Source organism: Amia ocellicauda, chromosome 2, assembly GCF_036373705.1.
Source record: "Amia ocellicauda isolate fAmiCal2 chromosome 2, fAmiCal2.hap1, whole genome shotgun sequence".
In the NCBI taxonomy this organism is placed as follows: domain Eukaryota; kingdom Metazoa; phylum Chordata; class Actinopteri; order Amiiformes; family Amiidae; genus Amia; species Amia ocellicauda.
This window is the reverse complement of record NC_089851.1, coordinates 47,610,097-47,635,746: the sequence shown is the minus strand read 5'-3', so window position 1 is coordinate 47,635,746 and position 25,650 is coordinate 47,610,097. Positions and strand designations below refer to the sequence as shown.

General features: G+C 41.1%; 1 protein-coding gene across 2 annotated transcripts in view; it reads right to left on the bottom strand.

Annotated features, from left to right (window-relative positions):
• sugct (succinyl-CoA:glutarate-CoA transferase) overlaps positions 1 to 25,650 on the bottom strand; it is a 288,833-nt gene that overhangs the window by 256,077 nt on the left and 7,106 nt on the right. For both annotated transcript variants that reach the window (XM_066687287.1, XM_066687297.1), the window contains exons 2-4: positions 15,689 to 15,740; positions 11,392 to 11,465; positions 6,672 to 6,757 (exon numbers count right to left, since the gene is read on the bottom strand). In XM_066687287.1, coding sequence (XP_066543384.1) covers positions 6,672 to 6,757; positions 11,392 to 11,465; positions 15,689 to 15,740 — 212 coding nt within the window. The remainder of the gene's footprint in view (positions 1 to 6,671; positions 6,758 to 11,391; positions 11,466 to 15,688; positions 15,741 to 25,650) is intronic.

Below are 25,650 nucleotides of genomic sequence, written 5' to 3'. Positions count from 1 at the left end.
TGAAGTGAATAGCACTGATAATCTCGTTATCATGGCACCTGTCAGTGGGTGGGATATATTAGGCAACAAGTGAACATTTTGTCCTCAAAGTTGATGTGTTAAAAGCAGGAAAAATGGGCAAGCGTAAGGATCTGAGTGACTTTGACAAGGGCCAAATTGTGATGGCTAGACGACTGGGTCACAACATCTCCAAAACTGCAGCTCTTGTGGGGTGTTCCCAGTCTGCAGTGGTCAGTACCTATCAAAATTGGTCCAAGGAAGGAAAAGCGGTGAACCGGCGACAGGGTCATGGGCGGCCATGGCTCATTGATGCACGCGGGGAGTGAAGGCTGGCCTGTGTAGTCCAATCCAACAGATGAGCTACTGTAGCTCAAATTGCTGAAAATGCTGGTTCTGATAGAAAGGTGTCAGAATACACAGTGCATCTCAGTTTGTTGCGTATGGGGCTGCGTAGCCGCAGACCAGTCAGGGTGCCCATGCTGACCCCTGTCCACTGTCGAAAGTGCCTACAATGGGCACATGAGCATCAGAACTGGACCACGGAGCAATGGAAGAAGGTGGCCTGGTCTGATGAATCACGAGTTCAAGGTGTTGACTTGGCCTCCAAATTCCCCAGATCTCAATCCAATCGAGCATGTGTGGGATGTGCTGGCCAAACAAGTCCGATCCATGGAGGCTCCACCTCGCAACTTACAGGACTTAAAGGATCTGCTGCTAACGTCTTGGTGCTAGATACCCAGCACACCTTCAGAGGTCTAGTGGAGTCCATGCCTCGATGGGTCAGGGCTGTTTTGGCAGCAAAAGGGGGACATACACAATATTAGGCAGGTGGTTATAATGTTTTGGCTGATCGGTGTATAAGGGTGGTGTTTCCATGCATGATACATCTGGCATTAGTTTAAAGATTTACACGTAACAGAAAGGTGGGCTTTGTTCCTTTCAATTTTAAAATGAGACAATGCACTCACCAGTGAGAAACAGCTTATTCTAGAAGGGTATTTCCAACAGAAGGGCAAAGGTAATGCCGTCCAGTATCCATTTATATTTAGGTTAGTGTAGCGTAACAAATTTCAGTTTTCAGTTTCAGTGAATTTAAGTATCAAGAATCCTAGAATCTTGTAGAACTCAATTTCTGCAATAATTGGATGCAGACACCAATTCCAAAGATATAAATTCTCAAATTTATTAAAAACAAAGATAAAATGTAGCACTACACTAGTTATACAAAAAGGAAAAAACTAATTAAAATTCTAGACCAACAAATCAAATCAACAAATCAAAGACAAATCACTTCCGTGACCAAATCAAAGACCATGTAATCGCATATGATGACTCACAAAACGTTACACAAAATTACAAACACATTAACAACAATACCGGTTAATAAGACGAAGGTGAGTCTCTCATTAGTATTGTTAGTCGGACATTAAATAACTAATGCAGATTAGTATTTAAGTCAAATAACTTCTCGGTACATATATCAGTCTCATTTACGTTTGGGTGCCGAGAAAGATTATACCATTCCTTGTTACCACAATTCTCCCTAATTGATTACTGTTCAATGATTAAGGATAGGCAGGGACACCTATAATCTAGTGTCTATTAAACTGTGTCAATTTCAGACTAAACAGGAATGAGAAGATATTTCTCGGCGTTGACAGATTTTATTTCTAAAATTGTCAAACAAAACAGTTTAATGCAGCACTCATTTATATTTAAGAAAATACTAAATGATATTACACATTCTAAAGTTTATGACTCACAGAATAACATTTCTAATTGATTTCTCAAATGTCATGAATAATAAACTCCAAACTGTTAAATGGTTCAGCTGGAACCTGGAAGTTGGGGTTTCGCGAAAGTAGAGTCTTTTCCAAACAGATTTTCCACTGGTTCCAAGGTTGTGCACAGGATCTTCTTTGCAAGCAGGGTGTTCCACCATAGTTACTTGAAGACAAAGTCTTTGAGGAAAGCAGGGCCCTGTAAATTTCCAAGGCTCAAGTTTCTTAAGAGTTAATAGCTATTCAAATGACTGAACACTTTCGTATTGCAGTCGACTTAGTCAATTGTCCAGCTGTAAAACTCCACTGATCAGATGGGTACAGGCGGGAATGCGCAGTTTCTAAAGTTCTTTACTTGAAAAAGTCCTTTAAAATAATTATTCGTACAGCTCAATCTCCTTCTCCCAGTTTAACTCTTCTGTTGCCGGCAAAGACTTGGTTGGTTTCCGGTTCCGTTTCTGGCGACAGAGCTACAGGTTGAGCTGTGGCAGCGAGTTATCGGTTCAAGTGAGAGAAAGAGAGAGAGATGCCGTGCACTAGCTTTTATACGCCTGTCAGATCATAGATGATAGGTTCTTGAGTTTGCGAGATTGGATTTTGGTTTCAGACCGCAGTGTTCTATTGGAGGAGGCTTGATTTGTGACTGATGTCAATCCATGCCATCTTTTGGAAATGCCGGTTGGCCTGGGTTCGTAGCTCTGTGTCGGGATTTCGGCTGTCGTCCACTTCGAAGCTTTTTTATTACCTCCAGGCCCTATTCCCCAGACATTTCACAGAAGGGATTCCAAGCCATTTGGCCCATTCTCGGTGCCATCCTCCCAAGACTATCACTTTGATGTAGAACAGTTCATGGGCCGATGAGCTCAGGAATTCTGGTAACTTTGGGGGAGAAATCTTCTGCACCCAATGATCTTCTCTGCTGTCTTCACAACCCTCTCGGTGGCTTTTCTGTCTTGGACAGTGGTGTTGCCAAACCACACAGTAATGCCACATGTCAGGACGTTTTCTACGGTGCCTCTGTAAAAATTCACCAGCCACCGAGTGCTGATGCCGCATTTCCTCGGGCAATGTAGGGGGTAGAGCGCTGGTGTGCTTTATTTCAACATTGCAGGCCAAGTCATTTAAGATCTGCACGCCAAGAAAACAGAAACAATTGATGACCTCCACTGGTGACCCGTTGATATAAATATGGTGGTGGATTGCTTAGTGGTGTCATTCAGAACTAAATTGTTGTCACTGCACCATTATTATTTTTTTTGTATTATTATTACTTTTGTATAATTTCTTAGCAGACACCCATATCCTGGGTGACTTACAATTATTACAATATATCACTTTTTTTTTGTTACATTTTACCCATTTATACAGCTGGGCATTTACTGGAGCAATCTAGGTAAAGTACCTTGCTCAATAGTACAACAGCAGTGTCCCCCACATGGGATTGAACCAACACCCCTCCGCTCCAGAGTCCAAAGCCTTAACCACCAATCCACACTACTGCCAGCTCTCCAGTTGTGCTATCGGATATCTGTAATCTGTCTTACTGTCATCACTAATCAGTCCAATCACAGTGGTATCATCTGCAAACTTGATGATCCGGTTGTTGCTGTGAATGCCAGTGCAGTCATGAGTAAACGGGGAATACAGCCGGGGGCTAAAGCAGCAGCCTTGCAGTGTCCCCACGTTAAGGACCAGAGTGGATGAAGTATAGTGTCCTATTTTCATCACTTGGGGCCTACCTATCAAGAATCCAGTTACAGGTAGATATGTCTGGGTCCAGGTCCCTCAATTTCAGCACCAGTTTAGCCGGGACAATGGTGTTGAACGCCAAGTTGTAGTCAATGAACAACAGCCTGGTATGTGCCCTTCCTGTCCAGATGATCAAGTGTGCAGTGACAATACTATGGCGTCATCCACCGACCTTCTCTCCCTGTATGCAAATTGGAGCGGATGCAAGGAATCTGCTATGATGGTATTAATATGCTGCATAACCAGTTTTGCCAGGCATTTCGTGGCTATGGGTGTTAAAGCCATAGGGTGGTAATCATTAAGACCTGTTATCTTGGTCTTTTGGGGTAACGGCACAATGGTGGTCTCCTTGAAGCACAGTGGGGCAATGGACTGTTGGAGTGACATATTGTAAATGTCTGTATACACTGGAGCCAGCTGTTTCATGCAGGTCATGAAGACACTTTTGATTGGTGAGGACCCTTAACCCCTGCCACGTGCACCTTGGGACATTCCCCCAAACCCCGCCATACTGGAACTCCAGTTTATTTATGCTGACAGTATTTTCGATGGAGTGGCTGACAGCATTTAAAGCTTTAGACTGGCATCATTCGACCAGCTTCATTCAAACAGCTTCTCACTGTTTTCACTGTGATGGGCATGGTCTTCAATTCCTGTTTGTAAACAGGAAGTAGTAGCACAGAAGCATGATCTGACTTGCTGAATCTGGGTCGTGTAACAGTGGTCCAAAGTTTTACCATCTCTTGTCGGGTATGAAATGTGCTGGAAGAGTTTTGACCTCACTTTCTTGAGGTTGCAGTGGTTGAAATCACCCGCAATGATAGGGACCGCTTGTGGAAACGGATTTTGTAGCACACTCAACTCGCTCAAAGCAAACTGTCTGTACAGTCACCAAGCCACATTTTCTTCTTCTAAATTCTCCCATGATTCTCTTATGTTGCAATTTTTCTAAAACAACAAACTTAATTTTTACAAGGTAGGTTAGGTAGGTAAGTTTGTTAAATTGGAATCATCTCTGTAAGCATATAAGTCTATAAGAAGACAGAGAAGTAGTTTAACCTATCTTGAAAATAATTCTAACAAGGATCTTAAACAGCTCTGTTTCAGGCGATAGCTCCTGGACAGTGGCAGTCCAGTGCACAGTCAACAATGGGGCTGTCTGTTTTTATATATGGTTGTATGTGTGCTGCATCAGAACAAATTCCTTAGTCTTTTTTATTTTTGACAGAATGGCAATACATACATACATAGGACACATAGTTAGTAGCATGCAGTGCATGTCTGTGGACATTTGGACAAAGGCAAAATGCCCCAAGAACAAGCAGGAACTAAAGACAGCTGCAGTACAGCCCTGGCAGAGCATCACCAGGGAAGAAACCCAGCATCTGGTGATGTCTATGGGTTCCAGACTTCAGGCAGTCATTGACTGCAAAGGATTTGCAACCAAGTATTGAAACTCACAATTTTATTCATGATTTTGTTAGTTTGTCCAAATAATTTAGAGACCCTAAAATTGGGGGGACCACTTTATCTTATATTATTAATTTGTAACTATGATTTTGTAATGTTTGTATATTGTTATTGCTAAATAAAGAGTTACTTGTTTCATTAAAAAATAAAAACATTCTCAGGACATCACAGGAATATAACAACATAACTAAGACTTAGTTTAAAAGCTTAATTGGATGTACAGAGATGTGACGACATCTCTGTACATCCAATTAAGCTTTTAAACTAAACACTACCTTACCAGACATTCACAATTAACTTCATCAGTTTTGGACACATAAATGTGAATGAAGTACTGGCTAGGACACAAGAAGAAAATGGGGATTGTTTTCCATATACATTTAAGCAGCTTTCAGAAAGGAAAGGCCAGCATATGTCTGCAAAGAATTGTCTTGACGACAAAGAATTGTTCAAAACAAAATGTACACTTAACATACATAAACCCTTAAGTTTTAGATCTTGTTTTTAAATAATTTGTAATTCATACATTGTCTTTTAAAAGTTGTTTGGATGATATCATAGGCACTTTTGGAAGGTGGATGAACCTCAGCTGCAATTCTTTGGGATTAGGCTTTAGGCTTGTTTTGTTCAGAACAACACAGAAGTTCAGATCCAATTATGTAAAATCGTTGTGTATTAGTACATTGTAAACAGAGTTTTCCATCTTGACATTTTGAGCTCTCTACGGGTGTGTGTTGCTTCTACCAAAACGTGGATGGTCTTGTTTTGATCAGTTCACTGTCTGGTTCCAGAATATGTCACAATTGTCAATATTTTCTGAGATTTTGCATCCCCCCCCCCCACCCCATTTTAGAATGCAAGAGTTCTCATAGGATTAAATAGAAGCACACGGATTTAAGGGGTTAAATTATGTTAAACAAAATGATTCCATTTTTTTTTTAATCACAATTGTTTATTTGCTTTCTATGCTTCAATTTCAGACTACATTGAGAAATTAAACTGCATAAATTTCAATAAAAACTAGAAAAGTTTAGGTGTTCTAAAACTTTTGACCGGTAGTGTATCATATAATACAAAATATCATATAATGTTATGTAGGGCTGGGCAATATGACTTAAAAATTATATCTCGATATTTTGTTTGTGCGATACACGATATATATTGCTACAAAATAAGACCAAAGACATTCAAACTACAATTATTTTGTTAATCATTAAATATGTAAAACTAACAAATACCACATGCAGGCTGTCATGGTAAAGATATGCAGAATGCAACACGTTACAGCGTGTTGTGTGATTACTATTACGTGTGTTATGTTGTTATGGGATATAAATATTTACACATATACACAGTATGATTTACTGTCACATAACAACAATAACACGAGTAATAGTAATCACGCAACACGTGCGCTGTAAAATGGTATACATTCAGGTAGATTTAGGTTTATAGTGACACATTTAACATCTGCTAGACAGGTACATTTCTCCTCTGACTGTCGCCATTTCGATTCTACTTACCGGTGCAGCACATGTTAATACAAATTAGTTATAATATTATTAGTTATAATATTATAATATGCTAATGTAAATATTTTAAACATGGATCACTGTTATGATTGCCATTAAAATGGTAAAATGAATACTATGCTCAGCAAAATTACTTTACCTTTTTGTTACGGTTCACACTTAGGAAATAAGCACTTTCAAAGCCCACAAATGGAGGTCCCCAGGCCCTGGTGTCATCCCCTGATCCTAAAACCACAACAGGAAAAGATTGCATACAATTAAACTTCCATTCCTTGTATTACACAACCTTATGCATCTCAAGAGATGTGATATATTATCAATTCAACTTTAATGTGTTATTAATCAATAACATTAAGAACATAAGAACATAAGAAAGTTTACAAACGAGAGGAGGCCATTTGACCCATCGTGCTCATTTGGTGTCCATTAATATCTAAGTGATCCAAGGATCCTATCCAGTCTATTTTTAAATGTTCCCAAACTTTCAGCTTCTACCACATCGCTGGGTAGTTTATTCCAGATTGTGACTATTCTCTGTGTGAAATTCTCTGTATGAAATTTAATTAATGAATTAAATAAATGCATAACAAAATGTTCTGATTGGAACAGTGGTGAAGCCCAAATCAGTTACATTAATTTTACACCACCTAAAGTTACAGATACAACTACAAAAAATCAGATCTTCCTCAATAAAATGTTATACATTACTTTTAATTCATACTTTCCCTATAAGATTAAAACATGATTTTAAAGTTTTATTAAGCAACATTTTTTTCAATGAAGGTTCAATTAGGTAATTTAGAACACAATTAAAACTATGTGCTGGAATAAATCAGTTATTGTATCACGAAAGCTGATGCAAACGTTTACATGTTACAGCTACAAGGTATCAAAACTTCACTTTAACATTGAAAAACTGCACTTTTGCAGGTTTCCCTTCACTGGGATGAGAAGGGGAGTGGGATTGTGACCGGAGCTTGCTCTCTCTCTGTCAAAAATGAAAGTTTGTGATTTCCCTTTCAAGAATAGTCAGAGACACTGGATACATTTAAACTACACATTTATTCTGGCAGGCTCAGTATGGGTTCTCCATGAAATTGCATCTCTTAAAACACACAAAAAAAAAAAAAGGAAATTCCAACACGTCACTCCAAGCAATTTCCAAGATGGCAGCCTAAGGGTGAATCTACTCTCAGGGGTGTGACCTGAGTTCAGCATTAAGTTCCCTTACTTGCTCTGGCCCCCTCCTTCACGGTCTCTGCACTCAGACAAACACAAGCCAAAACCAAAACACAACCCCATTGTTCTCCTCACTCTTGTTATATACCTTAGGCCCCTCCCTTAACAGGTGCACTAACCCCTCCATTCTGTAACTCCCCCCCATTTAGTTTGCAGTGCTCACCCTCTCACACACACACACACACACACACACACACACTCCTACCAGCAGGTAACAACCATAAAACAGCAATAAGAAAAAAACACCACAATAACAATAATAATGTAAAAACATAAGAACATATGAAAGTTTACAAATGAGAGGAGGCCATTTAATCCAAGGATAATATGCAGTGTATTTTTGAATGTTCCCAATTTTTCAGCTTAAACCACATTGCATCACTCTCTGTGTTTTCTGTCTTGAATGTCTTGAAGCCCAATTTCCATTTGTGTCCCTGTGTCCGTGTGTCCCTGCTGATCTGGAAAAGCTCCTCTGGTTTGATGTGGTCGATGCCTTTCATGATGCCTCTGTTCCAGGGTGAAAAGTTCCCTTAGTCTAGCAGGGAATAAGACCTGGAATAAGTCTGGTTGCTCTCTTCTGAACTGCCTCTAGAGCAGCGATATCATTCTTGAAGTGTGGAGCCCAGAACTGTACACGGTATTCCAGATGAGGTCTAACTAGTGCATTGTAGTATTAAGATTACTTCCCTTGTTTTAAATTGTATATAATAATAATAATAATAATAATAATAACTAAAGTAACTTAGTGAAACGTTTCAGTTCCATTCTTTGTTCAATAATGAAAACAATTGCTTAGTTTATTTCTGTTCTGTTTTTTGCAGTCAGCCCCATCCCTCCACATGTTATGATAGTACTTGAGCCCTCAGCACTTCTACTTTTCTTTAATTATTTTGTCGTCTCCTATCACTTTCCATGGGGAATGATGCTCAATGACTGTGGTATTGTCACAGTTGCCTCGGGGGAGGACCGCAGAGCTTAGGACTAAGGACCCAAGTGCAGAGCTCGTACAATGAGCAGACAGGAGCCAAGGAGAAATCAAAGACGTGGTCGAGGTCACAGGCTAAAAGTCACAGGCACAGATACAGGACAAAGAGAGAGAGAGATAGAGACAAAGACAGGACTGAGAGCGAAAGAGGGAGGACTGGGAGCGAGAGAGACAGAGATACAGGACAAAGATAGAGCCAGGGACAACAAGGAGCCAGGGACAACAAGGAGCCAGGGACAACAAGGAGCCAGGGACAACAAGGAGCCAGGGACAACAAGGAGCCAGGCTTGGTGATGCAGGTGGAGCTGACAACACTTCGCCCAGAGTGTGGGCAGTGAGGGGTTTATAAAGGAGAGCAGAAACTAGGAAGGCAGGAGCAGGACCAATAAGAGCAGAGGACAGGAACAGAAGTGCACAAGGGTGTGAAGGAATGTTAATTGACAGAGTGAAAAAGGAAAGCAGTGAAGGGAGCAGGAAAAGACAAGGGAACATTGGTGGCCTCTAGTGGGGAAAGAGGGTCAAGGCTAGGGAACTGTGACAGGTATCAAGATGTGAATGTACCATAAACAACACTATTTTATGTAGTTGAAAAAGCTAGCTAGCTTCTATAATGTTATCAGAGCACCTACAAGAAACTTATAAAGTATACAGACACATTATCTGTTGTAGATTTGATTTGATTATTTTAAAACTAAATTTAGCTTCAATTACATCAGGAAAATGCTCTTTGTACAGGAGTTTTGGTGTTCAACTTCGATCTTTTGTTTGGGAAAATACTACTAGAGTAACAGTACCTGGATACAGTTCAAATGTATTAGGTACATCACTTTTTTGTACAATGTGTCTGAATAAAAGGTTACTGTATAGTAGCTAGTAGGGTGTTCCATATTGATTGATTTTAATTCCATAGAAAATGCCAATGAATACACATACGCAGAAATATGCTGATTTCTGCAGTTCTGCACAGATCTGCAGAAATCCACCGATGCCATTGGTGGAACAGCAGAATTGCAGACATCTGCACTACACAAATGTGACCTGTAAATATCCAGGTGCATGTTTGTTTACTTTTTGTCTGGATGGATCACGCGTGTTTCCACGAGATTTGGGGAGTTTCGAGGCTGTGTTGGGGCTGACCATGATAAAGGATTTCAGATCAGTCATGAATTGTGTGACCCCTATACTTAACGTTCCTGTCGTGTGCACTCCTTTACGATGCAAAAGACATACATTTGGTCGTTAAGTATGAGCTGCCCACTGTCCTCAAAATTGTGTGAGATTGTAGAAATCGTGTAGTGTGGCCATAGCATAAGTCTTGAATTGCTCATGAATTAGTGACAGCACTTTGTCCACAAAGTATTCTTATCATGTCATGTGAAAACATTGTTTGTTTAAATAATAACGTGTATGTTAAGGACTGTGTTAAAACATTCAATAGTTTTTGTTTTAAAGAGAAAGCTTTGAATATTAAATTAAATAAGTTTTCCATTATAAAGATAGGGAAAACACCATCAAACACCAAATGATGTAAAAACTAAAACATATTTCAAAAAAGAATGTCCCGTAAAAAGCTAAAAAATAGAATAATACAATGTAATAAGCACACTGTATTTACATAGAAACCATTAGCATCAAGGTAGATTGCACAGTAGACTTTTAAACACAACCACACTCTCGAAATAGGTGTCCAGCACTTATGCTTAGCCAAATAATAAAGTGCTACACATCTATTTTTAAAGTGTCATTGAGTTTAAAAGTCTACTGTGCAATCTACTTTGATTCTGATGGTTTCTACCATCATAATAGCAATACCATTATTATTACTATTATTTATTACTGTGTAACATTAATATTTTTTGTTGCAAATTATATAATAAATAAATAAAAAATAGGTAGAGTATACTTATAACTATACATGTAGTATGATTATTAAATAAAACATTATAATAAAGGGAAAACCTAAAACAGGTTTTATGTTTATAAAATGGAGTTATGTAAACTATGGCAATGTAATATTATGAAAGGTATAGTAACATACCCATATTTCCTCTTACCATCCAATAGTATTATTGTAATTATTTATGTACATATTCTGTCCATATAGTACATATATGTCCTTCTGGCTAAAACAGGTACAGTACATATTTGAAGATATAGTACCCTGTACAACTACAACATTACATGTTGGAAAGACAACCATCACAATTTGTTTTCCTAAAATGTATAAGCTACGTAAAACATATAGCTACGTATAATTTTATCTATAAACACTGTTCTAATTGTTCTGGATATGTCATAGTCTAAATAGCACTGCCAAAATTGAGTGGACAGCATTTCTTTACCTTCTCATGCAACAATAAAGTTTACCTTGAGATCAAGTGACATCAGTGAGAACTGAATTAATAATCTGTGCAATGCCATAGCTCTGCTGCTTGAACTATGCATCCTTCACCAGCACCACAGTAAGCCATGCTGAATAACAACTGGCATTTCTAAAAATACAAAACCCCAAAATTGTATAATAATGTATATTATCAATAAATGAACAACATTTTTCTGAAGTTTAATCAATAAATATAACATATAAAACAGCATGATGTTCAAGCATAATTTATGATTTGTATTATTCCCTTACCTGGTCTCTCCACTTTAATTACCTCTGCACCTAGATCTCCAAGAATCATACTTGCAAAAGGACCAGCCAAAACTCTGCAATAATTTAAAGAGAATATTATAAATTAAATAGTATGGGATTGTCTGCAAAGAGATAAAATAATTTTGAGTTTCCCTCAGTATGAGAATGTGTAGGCTGATTTTTAGTATTTTTTGTAATACCTGTAACTCACACACAAGCACAGCACCTCAAAAGCTGTTCATGTTCCAGGTGTACAACTACTTAAAGTGGTCAAATTTCAAAGGATCTTATTGTACGTTATAGGACTCAGTAACATGTTTATAGTACATTTTTTATAACATTTTCTTTAACTTTTTCCATAGCTAAACCAGATCTGAACATATTTGTAATGGCATGTAATTTTTCAAATGAGATCTAGGCTGGGATTAAATCAAAACAACACAAATATATATACATTGGTGGGTAAAGATACATTTTACGATCAAACAATAATTAATGTACAATAATTAACATACAATTATAAAGAAAAAAATAAAACCATAAAACAACAATTTTTGGTGTTTGAGATGGTTTAACTCTAAAAGTGTCAACTGAATCTTTTTAGTGTTGAAACAACACTGATTTTAACACTGGGATTTCAACACTACAGATTTTGCTGTGCATCATTTGTGCTAGTATATATGTATTTTAAATGGCACAATGTGACTCCCTTAACTTATTACTCTTTCTGCAGATTTGTAACTGCAAACAATACTTTTTGCGGTATTATTTATAATTTACTTAGGAGACGTCCTTAACCAGGGTAAGTTACAGTTGAAACAAATTACACACATTTCACGATTAATCATCCAGCTACAATATAGCAGGTTATAATTTAACTAAAGTGTGCACGTTTCAGTCATGGAGTTTATGGACGCATTTATTAAACCAGTCCTTAATGTTTTAGAGGGAAACCCAGATTTGCTGTATTTATTTATTTATTCATTAATTTAACTTGTAAATTTAACTTGTAAACAGTAAATCGCCTTCAATCGCCTTTTGAAGTTCGCCTTCAAACTGATTGTCTCTGCGGATTGTCCTTGCACACCATTCACAAAACGACAGCCTGAAACACCGTCCAGTTGTTAATAAAATATTAATAAAATCGGCTGCTACCGATCCGATTATTATCCTTCAGTTGATTTTTAACTAGTCAGGGCACTGTACCGGGGTCCTGTGTTAATACACTCGGATATTAACTGTAAGCAGTCATTGTTTCTGCACGTGGATTTCACTCCATGCTGCTAATAAAACAGTAATTTCTTCGTGATCCCACACGGCACTTGATATTATATCTTCCAACATAATGTAGCTGATCTCTTCCCTATCCGTCTACAAGTCAAGCACACATCTCGCTTCTGAAAGCGAAGTATTTCCTTGGTGGGCATGACGGACACTTACGGCCACGTCTGGCAGCAGATAGTTAACCGTCCACAAAACCTGGAAGCATCCGCCAGTGGGGACGGGGCATTAGAGTTACATGACACTTTTTCTAAACATTCTGTATTAGGATCATCCAAAGATCCTAGATCTCAACTGTCCAAGTATAAAATATTGAAATAACAAGTCATTTTAAAATGCTTTAACTTTGGAAATCTAATTTTTACTAGTTAGCAACTTTTACTTACAGAGAAAAATAATGAAAAGTCAGTGTAAATGGTCATAAGTTTAGAAATTCTTTCATATATATGAAATTAAAAGCAATGGAATACAGGAAATGTAAATTGAAACTTTCAGTAATCAAAATAATCTCAGTAAATACTACTCCTACTCAAGTCAATTATTTTCCTGCATTGCAGAATATAACAAACTTATTATTTAAAGAAAAGATGAATGTAAAGATTGAATAAATACAATTATGAAGTTTTGTGATGTAAATTAAATTAAATGAAAGAGGGGTTTGCGCAGTGCACATGGATATCCATTCTACGCCTTTAAAGGCGTAGAATGGGCGGCGTGGCTGAAATTATGCGTGATTCCTGCTATTTTCGTAGCTGTGCAACACGCAAAAAACAGGTCTGCGATGCTTACAATAATGCGTGGATAACCATGCCATTTTCAGGGGACAGCTAGTGGACAGCGAAATTCCAGCACACAATCAACAATAGGGCTCTGTGTTTTTTATTTATGGTTGTATGTGTGCTGCACCACAGGTTTTTTTTTTTTTTTTACAGAATGACATAAATACATATATGAAATGATTAAATCAAAACTTTGACCCACCCACTAATGGCAAGCTACAAACCTATACATCATAGCGGTTACATTTTATTATTAGAAGAAAGGCCATCTTACTGAAAATAACTGAGTATAGTTCTGTAGTTTTCTATTAGCGGGTGGGTCAAAGTTTTTGATTTAATCCGACCCTAAATCTTGTCTACAATTAGCGGGCTGTAATTTATTTGATTTGGTTTTTCTTTTTTAAATTATTGTAGCCATCTGGGATTGGGAGGGTGCATCTGTATGTATATATGTGTGTTTGGGGGTCTGTCTGTGTGTTGGGGGTGGGGCGGTTAATACTGTGCGTGCGTGCTTGGATGTTCACGTGGGGTGCATGTGCGTGTTGGTTAGTGTAGCGGGGTTAGTTCCGGGGTTAAGGGTTAGCCCCACACGGGAACACGGGAGGCGCTATGATTGGAGGACCCAGTCACAGGGCCAGAGGGCATAAATAGGGTTGCCCGGTTCTCGTGCGGAGGAGTTGTGTACAGTTCAGTGGTATAGAGTGTTAGAGTGGAGAGCCTGAGAGGGTAGCGTGCTTGAGGAGCGTCATTCCAGCCTGAGATTGACTGTGGACAATAAAGTTCCTGTAGTTCGTGTTGAACCCTGTGTCCTCTCCATTATTCCTGCCGTTAGTGTCGAACTCCAACAATGAAGGCAAACAAAAAGGCCATATCGTTACATTATATATATTTTAATGATTTTTTTTTTCCTGAAGTTAAATGAGAATGAACAGTTATAAGGCAATTAATAAGGCTTTTATACAGTTTCTCTTCATTAGAACTGCATTTCAATAACACGGTTCAGGGAATGTTAAATCCGAGCTCATTGATAACTCCTTGATATCCAGTTAGAGTGGATCATTAAGCGAATTCAGCCAAACTAAATGTAAGAAATCAAAAACAATAGCTTTATAATAATAATAATAATAATAATAATAGGACATCCAAATATGTACTGAATGTAAGTAAAATAAATAAATCATCCCTTTGCACAGTGTAAGTAATATATTTTCAAACAATAAAAACAAGCATACTTATGGAAATCAACAGGATATGGCAGCTACACAGCACTAGGTGCTACACACCTGTTTTGGACACACAGCAGCAGTCATGTACATACTATTATATTTGATTTTGTGTTGACCTACATACATACAGGCAATTATGGCAATTTTGGGTATTGGATAATATTTATTACTACTACGTTCACAATAATACTTGTATGAGCCTTGTTGTTTGCCCTTTCAGGACAATGGCATAGAGGTGTGCACTACTATATCACTATATCTCATTAGATATATGTGTGTGTGTGTGTGTGTGTGTGTGTGTGTGTGTACAAATAACAGAATGTGAAACATAGCACTCGCCTTTGTCTAGGACACTGCCTTCATTTATCCACCTGCAGTGTCCTGTTCCTTTAATGCCGTGGCTTATTAACATATGGTAATGACTTGGTAATTGGAAATATGAGATGCAAATGTACTCCGGACTGACAATAAACATGTGCATAGCACAATCGAATTTGAATTGTGTGAAAGCCTTAATTAGACTGAATATACCAGTTTTTGCAAGGTGCATTCAGCTAATAACTGCGCAAAACTGTGTTTTAACACTAGGCATAACAGCACACTGTGCAGTGGTGCAGGCAGTAGCACCCATTCAAGCTGCATGAATTAGTAACTTTATTTTCTCATAAAATAAAAAATAATGTATGTAGGTAATAATCTAATGTATAGTAAGATGTACCTCTGAATATGTTTTTATTGACTTTGAAATTACAATAACATGTGTGTTTCAATAATTGCTGTCCTGTTACAGGATATGTGGTCATCAACCTTTAATGTCTTGTTAAGTTTGTTACATTAAGAGTCGGAGTAAAATAAAAACATAGTTTTCAAATGATTAACACTAGTTTGGTTTTCCTGTAAAAATGTCTGCAACAAATTAGGTTAAAAATATATATATGGCAAATTGCATTTATACATAAGTGTAATAAATGTGGGTATATACATAACCAAAAATACAATAAGAAAACATGCCTTGTAAGATCCAGGATTGTTATCCCTTCTAGTGGCTTCACATTCTTTTTGCCTAGAATAAGAAACAGAGAAATGAATGCAAAATTAATGTCTACATATAATTTATCTCACTTTCAATGAAAAAACATGAATTATGTTTTAAGACATTATGTGCTAGATATTCGTAGGGTTTGTGCACAGCGCAGAGGGGTTAGCGCGCAAAAATGCTCATTATTTCCTATATTCAAAACCCCGTTTTGTGCCTCGCAATCCATTCTGCGCAGTTCACCCTTTAATTGTATGCAAGGTGCAAAATAGGGGAGTGGCTGACATTATGTGTGATTCCTGCTATTTTCGTAGCTGGGAGCCGCCCAAAAAACAGGTTGGCGATGCACAAAATGTGTTGAAAACCATGGCGTTAACAGCATTATTTCAGGGGGCAGCGACTGGACAGCGACATTCCAACACACAGTCAACACAGCCAGTCTGTTTTTATTGATGGTTGTATGTGTGCTGTACCAGAACAAGTTCCTAACAATTGTTTTTCTTTTTGACAGAATGACAATACATACATACATACATATGGAAGGTAGTTAGTATCATGCTGCATGTATGTGGTCATTGCTAGTACTCGTGTTGTTTATATTGATTGCCTCTCTGTCCCCTTCCCCTGAGCTATTAACTATGACTATATCTTGTCTACAATTATTAGCTCACAAATCTAGGATGTATACCGATCAGCCATAACATTATGACCACCTGGCAAATATTATGTAGGTCCCCCTTTTGCCGCCAAAACAGCCCTGACCCGTCGAGGCATGGACTCCACTAGACCTCTGAAGGTGTGCTATGGTATCTGGCACCAAGACGTTAGCAGCAGATCCTTTAAGTCCTGTAAGTTGCGAGGTGGGGCCTCCATGGATCGGACTTGTTTGGCCAGCACATCCCACAGATGCTCGATTGGATTGAGATCTGGGGAATTTGGAGGCCAAGTCAACACCTTGAACTCGTGATTCATCAGACCAGGCCACCTTCTTCCATTGCTCCGTGGTCCAGTTCTGATGATCATGTGCCCATTGTAGGCACTTTCAGCAGTGGACAGAGGTCAGCATGGGCACCCTGACTGGTCTGCGGCTACGCAGCCCCATACGCAACAAACTGAGATGCACTGTGTGTTCTGACACCTTTCTATCAGAACCAGCATTCACTTTTTCAGCAATTTGAGCTACAGTAGCTCGTCTGTTGGATCGGACCCCACGGGCCAGCCTTCACTCCCCACGTGCATCAAATGAGCCTTGGCCGCCCATGACCCTGTCACCAGTTCACCGCTTTTCCTTCCTTGGACCATTTTTGATAGGTACTGGCCAAGTCGCATTTTCCTTGCGTGGCACTCATTTTGAATATCTAGCCCAATGTATGCTATTGAAATTCAGTTGTAACTGCATTGCAGCCAGTCTAATTATACTGTCCTAGACAATAACTTTGCAATCAACATATTCAGCAGGCGCAGCTTGTTAAAATGGGCAGGGGCAGAGGACCACTAAAAAATATATCTACTCAAAAATACTTCTTCCCTATAAACTCATTATCCACATGAATACTGTCACGGCTACCATCTAGCACTTCCACTTTCCCCCACTACATGTCACCATCACCCTGCCTTATCAGTCAATTCTCCCAGCTCCTTTCGATCATTCTATCAACATTCCTGGAACCCTTGTGCACTTCTGTGATCACCCCCTGCTCCCATTCGCCCTGCACCTCCCATCTTGTTTCTCTGCTCCACATTTAAACCCTTCACTCACTCTCAGTCACTAAAAAGTTTTGTCAGTATTGTACTACATATCCGAGTGTTACTCCCCGTGCCTTGATTATCACCTTGTTCCGTTGATTCCTTGCCTGACCTCCCGACCATGACTTTGGACTTTCCTCTTGACTCTGTTTGCCTGATTGCCGGACCCTTGCTTGTGACCATGACCACGTCTTCACCTTGTCCTTGATTGCCCTATCTGACCCACACCTGTCTGACCACCTCTACCATGCACCACAACTGGGTCCCCCTGTGCCCATGCTCCGCGGTACGTTACAAATACATCATAAATTACTTTGTAATAAATATTACCCAGTTTCTGTACAATCAATGGATAAAATTTGACAACAAGTGGTGCCTTGTGGTCAAATATGGGAACTGTAGGAAGCACTAATAGAGGCTGCCCCTCACACTCCACAACTCTGAGTCCTCCATTGTCTCTTGTGTCAGTCCGCACGTTTAGGCACCTGTAAAGATTGGCAACCAATGCAGCTGAGCCTGCTGTGTGGGTGTAGAGTTTCTTAAAAAAGACAAGTTTGTAATGAAATAGCTTGGCCCCAACAGACCAGACATTCATGCATTACTCAACAAACAAATGACAAGGGGAAAACTTGCAACAGGACACTTTCAAGAGTGATAAGAAAATATGAATGATAAGAATGATAAGAAAACCTGTCTATGTGGTTGCTGTGGTTGCTCTACATGGAATACAGTATTCTGTTTTCCCTGCATATTGTGCCAGTCATTTTTAGCAGGAGATATACATAGGGGTGAGAGATTCGAAGAAGGTTCAGAGCCACAAGAACTTGATTCTATGCCGTCTCTCCTAATTGGGCCTTCGGGTCAATCGAGAAAAGAGCCGCCTGACACCAACTCGGCAAGCACAGTTTCATGGACTGTACCTCGATTCGAGAGTGTTGCCTCCATATACACGTGTCTCTCCCTCTTTCGACTGAGAGCTTGTGTCAGGGTGTTCCTTTGCCAGAGGCTGCTGGGCCTCCTAGCGGCTGCATTACAGACCCTCCCCCTCGCCCTCCTCCAATTGAGGCTGCTGTAGTGGTGGTTCAGGTCTCTACAGATGCACCCTCGCCGCGATCAAGCACGCCGAGTCATAGTCACTCCGGTGTGCTGGAAGGCGCTCCATTGGTGGTGGAGCCCTCACAATTTGACCCTCGGTGTGCCCCTGGGCCCAGTCTGCCACAGAGCACTCATGACGACAAACTCCTCCAAACAAGGTTGGGGAGCAGTCTGTGACAGATGTTGTGTCCGAGGCAGGTGGATGGAGCCCACACAGGCCCTCCATACCAATGTCCTGGAGTTACAAACAGTGCTCATGTCATTTCCTGCCAGTCCTGTGGGACAGACATGAGCTGGTTCAGATGGACAACACAGTAGGGTTTGCCGTACACCGGCTCCAGAGCACGGAGCCAGCTCCAGGACCCGGAGCAAGAGCGGAGCTGGACAGTTTTTGTTAGTTAGTTAGCTGTAAGTGCTGGAGCCACAGTGGAGCTCATTGGAGCGCTCCAGAGCCTAGAGCCGGAGCTGAGGTCATTGGAGCTGCTCCACTCATTCCCCCCTCCATTAAATTCACCCAGATATTAAGTCCAGTTCTCTTAAATTAACAAAATATATAACTTCATAGGTATTGTTGTATGTTGGGGGTTATAAAATAAGATCAGTTCTCATTCCAGCTATTAGTACATAATACATTATTTAAGTTAATTTAGCAACTTACTTAGCACACTCGACATGTACTTTCTGTAAATCAGAAGCATTACATTGCAGGCTGTGATTATTTAGCATTAATTTAGCAGTACTATGAGCTATTGTTCAGTTTAACTGCGTGTGTCTGGCACTGTCTTTGTCTGTTTTCAGATATAAAGCGGCCATTAATCCTGGGTCATCCTAACCAGCCCTTCTGTAGGGTCCCATCTCCAAAGGGCAGGGACACTAGCTGCGGGACTCCAGCGAGGAGAAGACTGCGAGGAGACGCCGTACAGAACCGGCAAGAAGCCATGACAATTTATCAGATTCCTGTTCTGCTCTCTCTGTCTTTTCGGCGTGCAGCTGCACGCCATTGCTTCCCTAATCCCTCTAACCTCATCTCTCTGCCTCTCCCCTCCTCCTCCCTCCCCTCTACTCCACTCTCTGGTGGCCTGTGGAACTGCCACTCACCTCTCACCAATCTCTGGATTTCCTCACTCTCACCGAGACATGGATCTCCCCGGACAACTCTACCACCCCTGCTGCCTTATCCTCTCTGATTGTCCTGTCCCACTCCCCTCATCTTACCGGGTGGGGAGGAGGAACAGGGCTCCTGATCTCCCCCTCTCTCTCCTCTATCATGAACCACAGCTTTGAATTAATTGCAGTGGAACTCACCTCTCCCTCTCACCTCTTCCTTCTAGTTCTCTACCGTCCACCTGGTCCACTCACCTCCTTCCTGGATGAACCTGACTTTCTTCTCTCTTCCCTCCCCTCACTGTCCTCACCTACCATCCTCCTGGGAGACTTCAATATCCACCTCTCCAACCCTTCCCACTGTGACAGACTTCTTCCTCTCCTTCACTCCTTTAACTTTTCTCTCTCCCCATCTCCCCCTACTCACAGGGCTGGCCACCAGCTAGACCTCATCTTCTCTAGAGGCTGCACCCCTTCAACACTCTCCGTGACACCCATGGACATCTCAGACCACCACTTCATCTCCTTCTCCCTTTCCCTCCCCTCCCTCCCCACTCCACCCACTCTCTCTGTCACCTTTCGCCGTAATCTCCCGGTCTCCCCCTCCACCCATGCTTCCACTGCCCTCACTCTCTTACCTTCCATTGACTGTTTTTCCCATCTATCTGTCAACTGTGCTACCTCCTCTTTGTTCTCCTCCCTCACCTCCTCCCTTGACTCTCTCTCTCTCCTCTCACGTCTCGTCCTGCCCATCCCTTCCCTCCTCAGCCTTGGATCTCTGCTCTTCTCCACTCAACCCAAACTAGTCTGCGTGCCGCCGAACAGAAGTGGAAAAGGACCAACCTCCCAGCTGCCCTCAAAGTCTACCGCTCCAAGATTGCAGACATCCACATCCACATCCGTCCCCCCTCCTCTCCCATCACACCCAAACCTCCCACTGATCAAGTTTCCTTTTTTTCATTCTCTCCTCTCTCAGATGCTGAAGTTTCCGCTCTCCTGCTACGTCACACACCTACAACATGTGCCCTGGACCCTCTCCCTTCTCGCCTCCTCTAAGCAACCGCTCCTGATCTACTGATCTGATCTTCATCTCCTCCCTCCTCAACTCCTCACTCCCCTCTGGCTGTCACTGACTCCCTCAGCTGTGCTCAGGTGGCCTCCCTCTCCTCAGTCCTCATCCTCCTTGACCTCTCCACAGCATTTGACACTGTCGATCACTCCATCTTCCTCTCCTGCCTCGCTGACCTTGGAATCTCTGGGATTTCATTCACCTGGTTCTCCTCCTACTGGACCGGACCGGACCTACCAAGTAACATGGCGAGGTTCCTTATCCAACCCCCAACCTCTCCTCACAGGCGTTCCCCAAGGCTCCGTCCTGGGCCCCCTCCTGTTCTCTCTCTACACTCGCTCCCTGGGCCCCCTCATCGCATCCCATGGTTTCTCCTACCACTTCTATGCTGATGATTCCCAGATCTTCCTGTCTTTTCTCTCTTCTGACCCTCTCATCCCCTCTCGTATCTCTTCCTGCTTGTCAGCTATCTCCGGCTGGATGCACTCGCACCACCTCAAGCTCAACCTCTCCAAATCGGATCTCCTGTTTTTCCCCCACTATTCCTCACCTTCTGCTGACCTCTCCATCTCAATCCCCTTGGAATCCACCACACTCTCTCCTTCTTCGAGTCACCCTCGATCCTGTGCTCTCCACACCTATGCACCTGTAGATTCTTCCTGAGCAACATACGCCGAATCCATCCCTTCCTCACCGACTACTCGACTCAGTTGCTCATCCAGTCACTGGTCCTCTCCCGCCTGGACTACTGCAACTCCCTCCTGGCTGGCCTCCCTGCAACTACTACCCGCCCACTCCAGCTCATCCAGAACTCAGCGGCTCGTCTGATATTCTATCTGCCCCGATTCGAAACACGCTACTCCACTGCTCTGCTCCCTCCGCTGGCACCCAATACCGGCACGCATTCAGTTCAAGACATTGACCCTAACCTACCACTGTCTCGACCACACTGCACCAAGTTACCTTCAGACACTCATCTCTCCAAACAACCCCTCCAGACCACTGCAGTCTTCCAGTGCCAGAAGACTAACTCTGCCTCCTCTCCACTCTCCTTCCTCCAGAGCCCGCTCCTTCTCATCCCTGGCCCCTAAATGGTGGAACAACCTTCCCACTGAAGTCAGAACAGGTCCTTGACCTCCTTCCGGCGCTTACTCAAGACACATCTTTTCAGACAGTACTTGTAATATTAGTCCTTTTAATCCCTGTTAGATAGCACTTTACAGAGTTTTATTACGCTTCTTGTGTTTTTTATTGTTTTCCCTCCTTGCTCCCTTTCCCGTAGCCCTTGACTGTGACCCTACATCTTGACAGCACTTAGTTTTTACTGTCCATGATGTATGACCTCACTTACTGTACTTGCCTGTGTAAACTGGAAGTTGTAAAATGTATTATATTTTGAATTGGTATGTTTAATGTAAATTGAATTTGTAATGTTTGATGTCTTGTACTTAACTGTATTGTTGCACTTTGTTTTGCACTTATGTTTTAAGTTGCCCTGGATAAGGGCATCTGCCAAGAAATAATAATAATAATAATATTAATAATAATAATAATAATAATAATATTTTTTAATTAATTGTAATTATATGACAACTTCACTTTCTCACTCCGTTCAAGAAGTGATTCCATAATCTCAGGGCATCTCTAATAAACCACTTGCAAAAGAAGTAAAGTCCATTATAACTCTAAAGTTTTAAGTATTTCCAAATTTATTTTATTCCAACCAAATTCTACCTAAATTAACCTCATTTTATAGCCATCTGTTATCTGAAATGTCCTGACTATTTTGTCCAAAAGTTGGTTGCCCCCTGCACCTTGTTTGCCACTCTTGAGATACAAAAATACCGGACCCCTGGTGGGGGGGGGGGTTTGCGAAATGTAAACCTAAAGGGGGTGCTGGTAATTAGACGACGATGGGCAGGTGTTTGAGGGCAAATTGTACACTGATGACATTTTAAACTACATATTCAATACAGTACTTAAAATAACCGGACATCTTCCAAAAATACTGGACAGGGGGTCAAAGTACATACACTACATGGCCAAAAGTATGTGGATACCTGCTCATCAGACATCTCATTCCAAAATCATGGGCATTAATATGGAGTTGGTCCCCCCTTTCATGCAATAACAGCCTCCACTCTTCTGGGAAGGCTTTCCACAAGATGAGTGGTGGGGAACATCCAGCCTCCGGCCCGTATACGGCCCCTGTTTGCTCCGGCCCTAGATTCCATTTGAAAAAAATAATTTCTGTGACATACACTAAACACTAGAAGCGCCGAGTATATGTAATAAACATCTGTACTGCGTTTTAACTGCATAAACACGAAAATAAATAAGTTATAAACACATGTACCTAGAATAGCCAAAATCAGGTTATTTTCACCAGTCATTAAAATACATAATAACTCAAACATAACCCATAATCCTGCCTGCCCGTTACAATAGAGTCAGTTTGGCGCTCAAGTGGTGATCTCTACCCGTCTACAGTTTTTCATGTGCTTGAAAAACACACGCATTGTACAGCATTACAGGTGTTTTCTTACAACTGTAGTCAGATTGAGTGGATACACTGATTACCCGCAAATAAACATGGGTTGGAAATGGAGATTGAAGAGAGCTCGTTTTGGACATGTCATGTATATGAACATGACTGATTCAGGGGCATCAGTGATACTGGGAATGACAGATCATTTGTGGGTTTGTGCCAGTGTTGTGAAAACATTGCGAGTGAAACGCCAGGTCCAAATGGCACCGAGTGCTTTTACTCTACTGATCAATACGCGATTGCTACTTCACATAGTAGAGTGCAATAACGCAGGCACATCGCACGCAAAAAAATTATTCATGGACATTATCAGCGGAGGAGCATTTATTGCAATGCTATATTTTCGTGGAGTAAAAGTGTTCACCTGGAGAGGGCTGTCAAAATGCAGTGTGAGGTACGAGCTCATGCAGGGAAAGTGGAGAGTCTCGAGCTGTCAGGTATGCAGGCTAAATATATAGTAAATAGTTTATTGAAATATATAAAGCGAATAAAAACAGTATGTTAAAAACAAAGTTCGCACAGTGTTGAAAATGTTTACTTTATTGTACAATTATGTTTTGGTAAATGCAAAAGTTATTTTTGAACTATAAAATATGGCTTTTGAGCATTATTCCAATATTTACGTTTACACTTGTTTCATGATCTTATTGTTTGCTGTTTTGGAGCTTTTTGCTTATTGTAGGCTATATAGTTATTTATGTTTTGATTGCAGTGTGTGCGTTTAGAAAAAAGTGATTTGTTCTTGCATTAGAATGTAAGTTTAATCTGTATTAATGTTTTGATGTAGGTGTATTAATATAGGATGTGGCCCGTGAATACATTTGTGAACACTGGAATGGCCCTTGATAGGAAAAAGGTTCCTCACCCCTGCACTAGATGTTGGAACATTGTTGAGGGGATTTCAGCCACAAGAGCATTAGTGAAGTTGGGCACAGATGTTGGGCGATCAGACCTGGCTCACAATCGGCTTTTCCATTCATCCCAAAGGTGGCATGGGGTTGATGTCAGGGCTCTGTGCAGGCCAGTCAAGTTCTTCCACACCGATCTCAACAACTATTTCTGTATGGACCTTACTTTGTGCACGGGTTGTCATTCTGAAACAGGAAAGGGCCTTCCCCAAACTGTTGCCACTGTAGGCTGTAGCATTAAGATTTCCCTTCAGTGGGACAAAGAGGCCGAGCCCTGAGACCATTATTCCTCCTCCAAACTTTATAGTTAGTCTATGCATTCATGCAGGTAGTGTTCTCCTGGCATCCGCCAAACCCAGATTCCTCCGTCCGACTGCCAGATGCTGAAGAGTGATTCATCACACCAGAGATCACATTTCCACTGCTCCCAGGTCAAATGGTGGCGAGCATAACACCACTCCAGCCGATGCTTGGCATTGCACATGGAGATCATAGGCTTGTGTGGCTGCTCGGCCATGGAAACCAATTTCTTGAAGCTCCCGACAAACAGATCTTCTGCTGATGTTGCTTCCAGAAGCAGTTTGGCACTCGGAAGTGATTGTTGCAACCAATGAAAGACTATTTTTATGTAAGACATACATCAGCACTCAACAGTCCCATTCTGTGAGCTTGTGTGGCTGACCACTTCGCGGCTGAGCTGTTGTAGCTCCTAGATGTTTCCTCTTAACAATAACAGCACTTACAGCTCACCAGGTCAGCTCTAGCAGCGCAGAAATTTGAAAAACTGACTTGTTGGAAAGGTGGCATCCTATGACAGTGCCACGTTAAAAGTCATTGAGCTCTGAGTAAAGTTAATTCTACTGCCAATGCTTGTCTAAGGAGATTGCTGTGTGGCTTGATTTTACAGTGGCTCTCGAAAGTATTCACCCCTCTTGGTCTTTTCCACGTCATTGTGTTACAACATGAAATCAGAATCGAGTTTTTGCCACTGATCAACATCGAACATTTCCATAATGTCAAAGTGAAACATATGATATGCATTTTGTTCTAAATTAAATACAAATACAAAACAGAAAAAAATTGAATGCATAAGTAATCACCCCTTCAGTCAATATTTGCTAGAGGCACCTTTGGCAGCAATTAAAGCCATGAGTCTATGTGTACAAGTCTCTACCAGCTTTGCACATCTGGACACAGCAATTTTTGCCCATTCTTCATTGCAAAATTGCTCAAGCTCCATCAAGTTGGATGGGGACCTTCGGTGAACAGCAATGTTCAACTCTTTCCACATATGATGTGCGATGTTAGGCTTGCACCAAATGTCGCCCTTACCGTTGTTGGGGCCATAAAGCTCTATTTTGGTCTCATCAGACCATAGAATCTTTCTCTACTCAGAGTCTCCCACATGCCAAACACAGTAATTAGAAGGGGTGTCCACATACTATTGACCATGTAGTGTACAAATAG